This window comes from Delphinus delphis, chromosome X (genome assembly GCF_949987515.2).
Source record: "Delphinus delphis chromosome X, mDelDel1.2, whole genome shotgun sequence".
NCBI classification, from domain to species: domain Eukaryota; kingdom Metazoa; phylum Chordata; class Mammalia; order Artiodactyla; family Delphinidae; genus Delphinus; species Delphinus delphis.
This window is the reverse complement of record NC_082704.1, coordinates 75,438,605-75,451,785: the sequence shown is the minus strand read 5'-3', so window position 1 is coordinate 75,451,785 and position 13,181 is coordinate 75,438,605. Positions and strand designations below refer to the sequence as shown.

Sequence of the window (13,181 nt, the reverse complement as noted above, 5' to 3'; positions counted from 1 at the left end):
TTTCAAGCTTGGGATACTGGATAGGTACTGATGGAGATGGGAAGCACAGGATAATCGTGCAATCACAAGTCTATCTTTTTCATCCACTCATTTTAATTCAACCAATATTTATGAGGTTGTATGGTCTATCAAATCTATCCCTCTTCTCCATTCTCACTCTCTTTGGTCTAATAAAGTCAGTTTCAGAAAGGAAATAGAAATTTATGGGTATAGGGCATGCGAAAAAGGAACAGTATAAAGAATGGCTAGAACAGTGGGCTTGAAATGACCAAGGGGGTCACATAGTAAGCACTAATAATAAATTACAGTGAAAAATGTAGGCAACAGGACTAGGAAATTGTAAAACAATAGGGCTGGATATTTAAGACAGTTAATTACACACACTCTCTAAAAACCTTTTAAGCCAGAAGCTATAAATCTCATTATCTTCAACTGAAAAAATGACAGCAGAGAGGTGAAGAGTGATTCTCTCCTTTTCTTTACTTCTACCAAATAATAGGGGTGTGGTGAAAAGAGCAAGTTCTCATGTAAGAATGTATAAACAAAACTTCAAAATGAGAAAATGTACACTCCAAATTTCTTCTTCTTTTTTTTTTTAAATATCACCTAACAAATGATACAGAAGCCAGGGTTCTGAAGGTCAGAAAATAAGTGAGTCAGCATAAATGAGTGATGAAGCCTACTTAGACTGCATTCAGAGGCATACCTAGACAAAGAAGTCAGAAAAGTCTGCTTTATACTCAGAGCTCTGAAAACCCATAGAAACACAAGCTCTGCATTTATTTTACAACCAGTCTTACTTCCACTTGATACCTTACAATCAACACAAAAATACATCAGAGTATTTGAGCTGGAAAGACTATGAGAATATTTGAGCTGAAAGGACCATGAGAGATTATCTAAGAGTTTTTAACTTGAGATCTGGGGTCTGTGTACCCCCTGAAATTAAGGTCTATTTTCTGTATGTATAGGCATATGTACATTTTTCTAGGGGCAGAAAGTCAATCATATTCTCAAAGAGTTCAGTGGGCCCCCCAAAACTTATACCATTAGATTCTAGTAGAACCACCTTGTTTTACAGACAGAGAAACTGAGGCCCACAGAAGGGAAGAGATTTTCCAAGGGCACGCAGTAAATTAGTGGCTGACCTGAATCTAGAAACCAGGTTGTTTTTCAATATTCTTTCCACCATGAATACACTGCTACCTCAAGAGATCCCATAATAAAGTCAGTGCAAGTTCTTAAAAGTCCTGATTATTACCTTTGCAATGAAAATTCCAGCATCCATAATAACTTTAATGTGTCTCAACCACCCTGAGCTCTCCAGGCTGCTAAGAAATTCACTCATTGTTGGAGTTTTCAATTCACAAACTAAGGTAGAAAAGGAAGCAGAGATTGAAATTCACAATTACCTCAGTTTATTCACCAAGAAAGGGGACAAAATGGTTCACCATTTTGTAAATGAGGAAGCTGAGGCACAGAAAGGTTAAATGATTAGTTGGAAACCGCAAAGTGAATCAGGGACAGGACTAGGGCTAGAGCCTACCATATCTCCTAGCTCGGGTCTCTGCTTTCTTGACTTGTAGAACCCACCCCAAGCCCACAGAGATCTCTGAAGAACAGAGCCAGAAGACTGAGTCAGCATCCACAGGAAAATACTCACATCTCCTCTGATTAGAAAACACATTTGATTCCCATCTTAACTCCTCCTACTGAGCCTAACTTTGTAGACCCTTAACATCTGTCTCTGCTTCCACATCCCCACTTACTCCCTTGCAGCCCTGTGCTGTCTCAACAGGTTGAAAAAACCATCAGTTAATTTTCATGCATTTTGCACTGGTTATCCAGCAGACGGCAATCTTTTGCCTCAAAAAATCTGCAAAATGTCCTCTTACACTCCTACTATAGAATATTCTGGGACAAAAAAGAAAGGAGGAAGAGACCCAAGGAAGAGGAACATTAATATCCAAAAAGGGCTGCAGACTGAGAAGACAGGATCTGATAAGGGTTGTGTAAGGGAGAGGTCCTGGCAGACAGCATAAGTGAACAATTGAAGAAAAGAGAGGAAGAACGGGGAGTTCACTTAATGAGGGCAGGTTTTCCCTATGTGTGCCTGAGATGACATACCACATCATGGAATCCTGGGTAGTGGCTTTGGGAGAAATGTTCTAGACTCAAGAGTCCTGTAAAGCCCTGATCTCACCTTGCCCGCATTCTGATCCCAATTACATTGCTGTGATGACAGATGACCCAAATTGTCTGATAGCAGCTTTATTCCTTTGAAGTCTAAATTCGCCCCCTTCATCAGCACAGTGATGAAATTGGACTGACCCCTTACAGCAGATTAAATGAGGAAGATGAAATAAATCCCAGTTCATTTATATTTATGTTGACCTACCCACCCCTATACAGCAGTCTCTGTAATTCTATAGAGAGAAATTATTTCCATAGCCACTAAACCCAGATGAACTCCACAGAGTTATGAAAACTAAACATTGTAGTTCCTCTGTCAGACCAACACTGCTATAATTCAGTACTACCTATGCAAACTGGATTTATACTATAGTCAAAAATCTTATCACCTGTTAATTCTGCTCACCTGGTTGCTTTTATGTTTCACCACAAAATCAGGCATACTTTTTGCTTACGTAATTATGCAAGCTATATAGCCTCTGGTCTAGCCCAGGTGAAATCCCTGTACCTTCCAAGAGTTTCTGCAGGCTGCTCCGCATCACATGGATGTTCTCAATGCCTATGAACCTGAAGCGAATGTTGGCATAGTTGCCTTCATTTTCATAACCCTTCCCAGCTGCTCGGTTGGCCATGGCATTTAACTGCAATATAGAGGACATAACAGAACAGATGGGGCAGATGATAAAAGAACATGGTTCATCAATCTCAATGCTTCATTCTAAACAGTTTTAAATCTTACCCATTTAAAAAGAAGTTGGATCACATAGGGCACATTCTGGGATGAAGAGAATCTCACTGGCATTTAGATCAGGTATCTTAAGTAACAGTAGTATAGGGAAAGAGAAGGAGATTTAGTGTTTTTATTTTATTATTAAAACTCTGCTTAAGAGATTGATTGAAGGATATGGGAGCTATGAGGATATCTGATCCGAAGAACTAAAATTATAATTTTGAGCTTCCTATCACAAACAAATGGGCTTTATACTGAGAAACATGTGAAAATTCAAAAATCCTTATTACTGAGAAGCTCTAGAAAGAAGTCTAAGAACTTCAGGGCCAATTAATTATAAACAGCTACTCTAGAAAAATGTCTAGAACATGACTGCATAAGATAAAGGACTTTCATTCACTGATAAAATTGAAATGGAGATACCAAGAGTTGGTTTAACACTATATTCAGCTTGTGGTAATCAGAATACTTCTAGGTCATATGAAGAATGTTGGATGGGGTAGTGAGTAAATGAGACTTGCAGAGAGGAGATATTAATCCAAAAACTAGAAAGGGGCTTCCCTGGTGGCACAGTGGGTTGAGAATCCACCTGCCAATACAGGGGACACGGGTTCAATCCCTGGTCTGGGAAGATCCCACATGCCACGGAGCAACTAAGCCCGTGCGCCACAACTACTGAGCTGGCATGCTGCAACTACTGAAGCCTGCGTGCCTAGTGCCCGTGTTCCACAACAAGAGAAGCCACCGCAATGAGAAGCCCGCTCACCGCAATGAAGAGTAGCTCCCACTCGCTGCAACTAGAGAAAGCCCGTGCACAGCGATGAAGACCCAACACAGCAAAAAATAAATAAAATAAATAAATTTATATATAAAAAAAACTAGAAAGCAGCCAAGATATCTTATATGATTATAACCATCTTAATAATTAAATGATTTTCTGTTGTCTGGGCCTATTTTCTAATCTCCCATTATTGTGCATTTCAGAAGGTAGGAGGAGAATGTATATGGATAGGGTGTCATTTTTGCATTAATAAAAAAAGAATGCCATTAAAAACCTCAAAAGCACAAACTATTCACATTAACACATGCAGGGAAGAAAAATCTACATGTCAACATATTCTATTTAGCATGCAGGATATTTGTTAAAGGGAGAAACATGATGGTAATTTTGATCTCTTGTCACACAAAGAATGTCACTGAGCTTTCATTAAATTAATGACAAATCAATGGGACACCTGAGGAGGTGTAAGCAACAGCAACCTAGTAACAAAAAAGTCTGTTATGACTGATGGATGCTTCAGCAAATGAAACAATAATTACGGCAGTCCCTACCCAGGTCTGGGCAGCAGTAGAAAGGCCAGCTACTACAGATAGCTAGCTACATCATACCAGTATACACTCTTTGGGAATAGGACTGGCATATCTGAGAAACTGCTACATATTAGTAGCCTAATGTTCAAGTAGGAAAGAACATATAATATTTACTGAGCCCCTAGTATGTATGTGCCAGACACTGTGCTAGATCCTTCACTTATATTATCTCATTTAATCCTCATGACAGCTCCTAAAGATAGGTACTATTATTATTCCCATAAGGAAACAAGTTCAGAGAGGTAAACCAATTTCAACCAGGATCATATGGATAAAAGCTGAAGGCAGGATCTGACCCCAGATTTGACTTACTCCTAAGAATGTAACTTTGTCACTACAATACAGTTTCTACTAAAAGTATATATCTAGCCATCCAGAAGAGGAGTGTTGCTAGATATTTCTAGGCTCTCTGAGAGAGGAAAAAGGGACCTATTAAAAAGGACTTTTTGGTCTTTCATTTGGCCAAAGGGCATCAATCCTTTAGTTTTTCAAAAGCTTGGTACTTCTCTTTATCATTTTAAGACTAATACGATGGAAGACACAGATTTGATTAAACTCTTTCTAATCCCAGAATGTCAAACACAGTTATAGTTGAAGCAAGACAGCAAAGTTCTGAGAAACTGAAGGATGGTACCTGAGCAGAAAGGGAAATTATTTTTTCTATTGAGCCCAGTCAGTTATAGGTAGCCCTGCAGAACAGTCAGTGAGAGATCCCCAAAATGGGCAGACATCTGTCTAAGACCACTATCTGGTTTCAAGCACAACCAATTGCTTAACTCTGAAGTCACAACCACCTGGCTTAGGCTTAGAATATAAATCACTTACTTAGCAATCCCTAGTTAGCAATGACAGTCAACATATCAAAGTATAAGCAAAATTATCCACAGTCAACATATCAAAGTATAAGCAGTCAACATAATCATCCACAGTCAACATATCAAAGTATAAGCAAAATTATTTCTTTCTGGGGCTGTTTGTGAAAAGAACAGCCTTTAAAAAAAGGAAATCTGTCCTTTACTTGCCTTGTGGGGCACAATTAATTCCTCTACGATTCCTTATTAAAGCTAGACAAAATGTTGAGGGTCAAGGAATTAATGCAGAGAGTTTAGGTTGATCTGAGGACCCTCCTCTCTGTGACATTCACAGGCAGTGGCAAGACTAAGTTGTTCAAAGTACCTTCTCATAGTCTTGCTTGACAGTGACAGCTATGATAAAAGGAGTTCCAAATGGCTTACTCAAATGATTTTACACAGTTATGACATAATAAGCCCATATACACAAACCTAACTTTCCCATTAACACTGCAAAACTCAACATGTGGGGAAGGGAATTATAACATGAGTAAAGTAGGGGTATTAGAGAGGTCATTGATACATAGATACTTTTGGTCTTGTGTCTACAACATACATAAACTGGCTCTCTGGGTTCGTCTGGCTAATAACATCTAGCAGGAGCTCATCATCTATGCAATGAGTATAAAATCCAGACAGAGGCTGGCTACAGTGGTAAATGGCAGGCTGTAAGGAAAAAATATATCAGTTGAGTGGTCCAATGTACAGGTGGTCAAAAATCCTCCTTGATCCCATATTCAGTGAGTAGAAGAAGAGGATGAGACAACTCAGGATAGTGAAGTAAAAAGAAATGTAGCTCTGAAGCCCAGGCATTCCACTGACATTAGGCTCAGCCTCCTGCCTCCATCCCCACTCTAGCATGTGGGCTGTATTACCACAAACTGTTGCTCAGATAGTCTTTTTTTCTTCTACATGGCTATGATTCCCAACCCAGTCTCGGCAAATCCAGACTTCAAGAAAATCACACCCTGAGTGTTTCCTTAATAGAATTCTATGTATTTTCAATATGTATTAGGCTAGTATTTACCGGAACCTTTCTTGCTTTTTATAGTCCCAGTAATATCATCCATATAAACCAGAGGCTCACAGTGACAGCAGAATTCAAAGACCTAGTGTCTCTTAAGAGAACAGGGTTCACTCGTTTCAGGAGTTAATGCCAAATCAGAGGGCTGGTTTGTTTCAAGCCATTTCAATAGGAAAACAACATAGCTATTTAGCAGATACATCTGGTAATAATTAGTTAGTGAACTGCATTACACTTTGGTGTGTTTTTTATAGAGTCTGCTTACTTTGATAGTTTGACACAAAGACACCCACTTGTATTACTGTACTTTTTAGCACTTGATAGTTGCCTACCTGAGAACTTGACTGTCTAATTCCAGATCTCAGAGAGACCACAAGAGGCAAGAACTATTATCCCTTCCTATGGAAGGGGACTCAAATAGAGGAGTCAAGCGAAATATTCCCCTACTAGCTTAAATTGTATGAAAATAGTGAGAAAGAATCAAGGACATGTGTGTTCTAATGGGAAGCCACAGTGCCCAAATATCCTTTCATACAGCTGTTCCCTTTTATTCAACAACTTGCCATCAAGCAGGAGCCCAAAGAGAAGAAAAGAAATAAATGAACGCACTACAAATGACACTTAACATCTGCACAACACTTTAAAATTTACAAAGTACACATATATTTTTCTCTCATATTACACACTTAAAAACTCTCAGAACTACCAAAGTTCAGAGAAGTAACTTGCTTGAGGTCACATAGCTAGTAAGTGGCAGTGGTGTGACTTAAACTCAGGTCTTCTAGCACCAAGTAAAGTTCTCATGAGAGAACTTTGCTCAACTCACATTGTTCTCTTTGTAGAGGTAGGAAAGCATAGGCACACATTCTTTACTTCTGAACTTCGAACTTCCAACCACCGTTCCCAATGTAACAGATTTAGGAACCACTATTTCAGGAGGGTAGGTACTGCATATCTAAAACAAAATAAACTCAATTTTTTAAACTCAATTTTTTTTACATATTTTTACCTGCTAGCAACAGGTTAGAATAGCAATCACTCAAGAATTAGCTGTCTGTTATTTATCATCTAGAATCATCCATTCCTCAGAAATAAGAACAAACTTATCCTTGATGGGAGGACATTCAAGACGGCGAAGGAGTAAGACATGGTGATCACCATCCTCCCTAAAAATACATGAAAAATACATCTACATGTGGAACAACTCCTACAGAACATCTACTGAATGCTAGCAGAAGACCTCAGACTTCCCAAAAGGCAAGAAACTCCCCACTTACCAGGGTAGGGCAAAAGAAAAAAGAAAAAAACAGAGACAAAAGAAAAGGGATGGGACCTGCACCTCTGGGAGGGAGCTGTGAAGGAGGAAAGTTTCCACACACTGGGAAGCCCCTTCACTGGCAGAGACGAGGGTGGTCGGGGGGAAGCTTTGGAGCCACAGAGGAGAATGCAGCAATAGGGGTGTAGAGAGCAAAGCAGAGAGATTCTCGCACAGAGGATCAGTGCCGACCAGCACTCACCAGCCTGAGAGGCTTGTCTGCTCATGTATTGGGGCAGGTGGGGACTGGGAGCTGAGGCTTGGGCTTCGGAGTTAAGATCCCAGGGAAAGGACAGGGGTTGGCTGCGTGAACACAGCCTGAAGGGGGCTAGTGCAACACAGCTAGCTGGCAGGGAGTCTGGGAGAGAGTATGGACCTGCCTAACAGGCAAGATACCATTGACTCAGTGTGCACAAGGAGAGGGGATTTGGAGCATCGCATAAATGAGCTCCAGAGATGGGCATGACTACGGCTATCAGCATGGACAACAGAGACGGGCATGAAACACTAAGGCTGCTGCTGCAGCCAACAAGAATCCTGTGTGCAAGCACAGGTCACTATCCACACCTCAACTCCCAGAAGCCTGGGCAGCATGCCACTGCCAGGGTCCCGTGATCCAGGGACAACTTCCCCGGGAGAACACATGGCATGCCTCAGGCTGTTGCAACGTCACCTTGGCCTCTGCCGCTGCAGGCTCACCCCACATTCCGTACCCCTCCCTCCCCACAGACTGAGTGACCCAAGGCAACCTAATCAACCACTCTTTGAATGCCCTCCTGTCTGGGCAAGGACCAGATGCCAGACGGGGACCTACAGGCAGAGATGGGACCAAATCCAAAGCTGAACCCCAGGAGATTTGCGAACAAAGAAGAGAAAGGGAAATTTCTCTGGGCAGCTTCAGGAGCAGTGGATTAAATAGCAACAATCAACTTGATGTACCCTGCATATCTGGAATACCTGAATAGACAATGAATCATCCCAAAATTGAGGTACTGGACTTTGGGAGCAACTGTAGACTTGGGGTTTTTGCTGTATGTAACTGACTAATTTCTGATTTTAGGTTTATCTTAGTATAGCTTTCAGCACTTGTTATAAGTGGTGACTTTGTTTATTGGTTTCGTTGCACTCTTTTCTTATTTAATTACATTTAAAATTTTTTAAATTTTAATATTTTTTATTTTAATAACTTTTTATTTTATTTTGTTTTATTTATCTTTTCTTTCTTTTTTTTTTTCTCCCTTTTCTTCTGAGACGTGTGGTTGACTGGGTCTTGGTGCTCCGGCCGGGTGTCAGGCCTGAGTCTCTGAAGTGGGAGAGCTGAGTTCAGGACGTTGGACCACCAGAGACCACCCGGCCCAATGGAGCATCAATAGGCGAGAGCTCTCCCAGAGACTTCTAACTCAATGCTAAGACCCAGCTCCATTCAACAACCAGCAAGGTCCAGTGATGGACACCCCATGACAAACAACAGCAAGACAGGAACACAACACGATCCATTAGCAGAGAGGCTGCATAAAATCATAATAAGGTCACAGACACCCAAAACACACCACCAGATGTGGTCCTGCCCACAAGAAAGACAAGATACAGCCTCATCTATCAGAACACAGGCATCAGTACACTCCACCAGGAAGCCTACACAATGCACTGAAGCAACCTTACTGACTGGGGGAAGACACCAAAAACAACAGGAACTACAAACCTGCAGCCGGCGAAAAGGAGACCCAAAACACAGTAAGATAAGCAAAATGAGAAGACAGAAAAACACACAGCAGATAAAGGAGCAAGATAAAAATGCACCAGACCTAACAAATGAAGAGGAAATAGGCAGTCTACCTGAAAAAGAATTCAGAATAATGATAGTAAGGATGATTGGAAATCTTGGAAATAGAATAGAGAAAATACAAGAAATGTTGAACAGGGACCTAGAAGAACTAAAGATGAATGAAACAATGATGAACAACACAAGAAATGAAATGAAAAAGACTCTAGATGGGATCAATAGCAGAATAACTGAGGCAGAAGAACAGAAAAGTGACCTGGAAAATAAAATAGTGGAAAAAACTATTGCGGAGCAGAATAAAGAAAACAGTAAGTTAAACAAAATGAGAAGACAGAGAAATATGCAGCAGATGAACGAGCAAGGTAAAAACCTACTAGACTAAACAAATGAAGAGGAAATAGGCAGTCTACCTGAAAAAGTATTCAGAGTAATGATAGTAAAAATGATCCAAAATCTTCAAAATAGAATGGAGAAAATAAAAGAAACATTTAACCTAGAAGAACTAAAGAGCAAACAATGAGGAACCACACAATAAATGAAATAAAAAATTCTATACAAGGAATCAACAGCAAATTAACTGAAGCAGAAGAACGGATAACTGACCTGGAAGATGAAATAGTGGAAATAACTACTGCAGAGAAGAATAAAGAAAAAATAATGAAAAGAATTCATGACAGTCTCAGAGACTTCTGGGACAACATTAAACACACCAACATTTGAATTATAGGGGTTCCAGAAGAAGAAGAGAAAAAGAAACAAACTGACAAAATATTTGAAGTGATTATTGTTGAAAATTTCCCTAATATGGGAATGGAAATAGTCAATCAAGTCCAGGAAGCACAGAGTCCCATACAGGATAAATCCAAGGAGAAACACGCCAGGACACATATTAATCAAACTATCAAAATTTAAATACAAAGAAAAAATATTAAAAGCAGCAAGGGAAAAGCAACAAATAACATAAAAGGGAATCCCCATAAGGTTAACTGCTGATATTTAGCAGAAACTCTGTAAGCAAGATGGGAGCGGCAGGACACATTTAAAGTGATAAAACGGAAAAATCTACAACCAAGATTACTCTTAATGAGCAACGATCTCATTCAGATTCAACAGAGAAATTAGAATCTTTACACACAAGCAAATGCAAAGAGAATTCAGCACCACCCAACCAGCTTCACAACAAATGCTAAAGGAACTTCTCTACACAGGAGACACAAGGGAAGGAAAAGACCTACAATAACAAATACAAAGCAATTAAGAAAATGGTAATAGGAACATACACATTGATCATTACTTTAAATGTAAATGGATTCAATACTCCAACCAAATACACAGATTGGCTAAATGGATACAAAAACAGGACCTGAATATATACTGTCCAGAAGAGACCCACCTCAGACATAGGGATACATACAGATTGAAAGTGAAGAGATGGAAAAAGATATTCCATGCAAATGGAAATAAAAGAAAGCTAGAGCAGTAATTCTCATATCCAACAAAATAGACTTTAAAATAAACACTATTACAACAGACAAGAAGGACACCACATAATGATCAAGGAATCAATCCAAGAAGAAGATATAACAATTGTAAATATTTATGCAGCCAATGTAGGAGTACATCAATACACAGGGTAAATGCTAACAGGCATAAAAGGGGAAATCAATAGTTACACAATAATAACAGGGCACTTTAACACCCTAGTTTCACCAATGGACAGATCGTCCAAAATGAAAATAAATAAGAAAACACAAGCTTGAAATGACACATTAAAAAAAGATGAACTTAATTGAAACTTATAGGACATTCCATACAAAAACAAGAGAATACACTTTCTTCTCAAGTGCTCATGGAACATTGTCCAGGATAGATGATATCATGGGTCACAAATCAAGCCTTGGTAAATTTAAGAAAATTGAAATTGTATCAAGTATCTTTCCTGACCACAACGCTATGAAACTAGATATCAATTACAGGAAAAAAAAAAAACATAAAAAACACAAACACATGGAGGATAAACAGTACGCTACTAACTAACAAAGAGATCACTAAAGAAATCACAGAGGAAATCAAAAAATACCTAGAAACAAATGACAATGAAAACACAATGAACCAAAACCTATGGGATGCAGCAAAAGCAGTTCCAAGAGGGAAGATTATAGCAATAGAATCTTACCTCAAGAAACAAGAAATATCTCAAATGAACAGCCTAAACATACACCTAAAGCAATTAGAAAAAGAAGAACCAAAAAAACCCAAGGTTACCAGAAGGAAAGAAAACATAAAAATCAGATCAGAAATAAATGAAAGAAATGAAGGAAACAATAGCAAAGATCAATAAAACTAAAAGCTGGTTCTTTGAGAAGATAAACAAAATTGATAGCCATTAGCCAACCTCATCAAGAAAAAAAGAGAGAAGACTCAAATCAACAGAATTACAAATGAAGAAGGAGAAGTAAAAACTGACACTGCAGAAATACAAAGGATCAGGAGAGATTACTATAAGAAACTCTATGTCAATAAAATGGACAACCTGGAAGAAATGGACAGATTCTTAGAAAAGCACAACCTTCTGAGACTGAACCAGGAAGAAATAGAAAATATAAATAAGCCAGACACAAGCACTGAAATTGAAACTGTGATTAAGAATCTTCCAAGAAACAAAAGCCAAGGACCAGATGGCTTCACAGGTGAATTCTAGCAAACATTCAGAGAAGAGCTAACATGTATCTTTCTCAAACTCTTCCAAAATATAGTAGAGGGAGGAATACTCCCAAACTCATTCCACGAGGCCACCATCACCCTGATAAAAAAACCAGACAAAGATGGCACAAAAACAGAAAACTACAGGTCAATATCACTGATGAATATAGATGCAAAAATCCTCAACAAAATACTAGCAAACAGAATCCAACAGCACATTAAAGGGATCATACACTGTGATCAAGTGGAGTTTATCCAAGGGATGCAAGGATTCTTCAATATATGCAAATCAATCAATGTGATACACCATATTAACAAACTGAAGGATAAGAACCATATGATAATCTCAATAGATGCAGAAAAAGCTTTTGACAAAATTCAACACCCATTCATGATAAAAACCGTCCAGAAAGTAGGCATACATGGAATGTATCTCAATATAATAGAGGCCATATATGAAAAACCCACAGCCAACATTGTTCTCAATGGTGAAAAAATGAAACCATTTCCTCTAAGATGAGGAAGAAGACAAGGTTGCCCACATGCAACACTATTATTCAACATAGTTTCAGAAGTTTTAGTGACAGAAACAAGAGAAGAAAAGAAATAAAAGGAATCCAAATCAGAAAAGAAGTAAAACTTTCACTGTTAGCAGATGACATGACACTATATATAGAGAATCCTAAATATGCTACAAAAAACTACTAGAGCTAATCAATGAATTTGGTGAAGTAGCAGGATACAAAATTAATGCACAGAAATCTCTTGCATTCCTATACACTAATGATGAAAAATCTGAAAGAGAAATTAAGGAAACACTCCCATTTATCATTGCAACAAAACAAATAAAATACCTGAGAATAAAGCTACTTAAGGAGACAAAAGACTTATATGCAGAAAACTATAAGACAGTGATAAAAGAAACTAAAGATGATACAAATAGATGGAGAGATACACCATGTTCTTGGATTGGAAGAATCAACATTGTGAAAATGACTCTACTACCCAAAGCAATCTACAGATTCAATGCAATTGCTATCAAACTACCAGTGGCATTTTTCACAAAACAAAAACAAAAAAAACTGCACAATTTGCATGGAAACACAAAAGACCCCAAATAGCTAAAGCAATCTTGAGAAAGGAACACAGAGCTGGAGGATTCAGGCTCCCTGACTTCAGACTATACTACAAAGCTAGAGTAATCAAGACAC

At 38.7% G+C, this 13,181-nt stretch overlaps 1 protein-coding gene across 1 annotated transcript in view; it reads right to left on the bottom strand.

The window, feature by feature from the left end:
• Positions 1 to 13,181, bottom strand: part of MTMR8 (myotubularin related protein 8) — a 257,386-nt gene that overhangs the window by 133,433 nt on the left and 110,772 nt on the right. Inside the window, exons 5-8 of the mRNA XM_060002711.1 lie at positions 6,996 to 7,124; positions 5,677 to 5,811; positions 2,702 to 2,834; positions 1,262 to 1,371 (exon numbers count right to left, since the gene is read on the bottom strand). Of these exons, the coding sequence (XP_059858694.1) occupies positions 1,262 to 1,371; positions 2,702 to 2,834; positions 5,677 to 5,811; positions 6,996 to 7,124 (507 nt within the window). The remainder of the gene's footprint in view (positions 1 to 1,261; positions 1,372 to 2,701; positions 2,835 to 5,676; positions 5,812 to 6,995; positions 7,125 to 13,181) is intronic.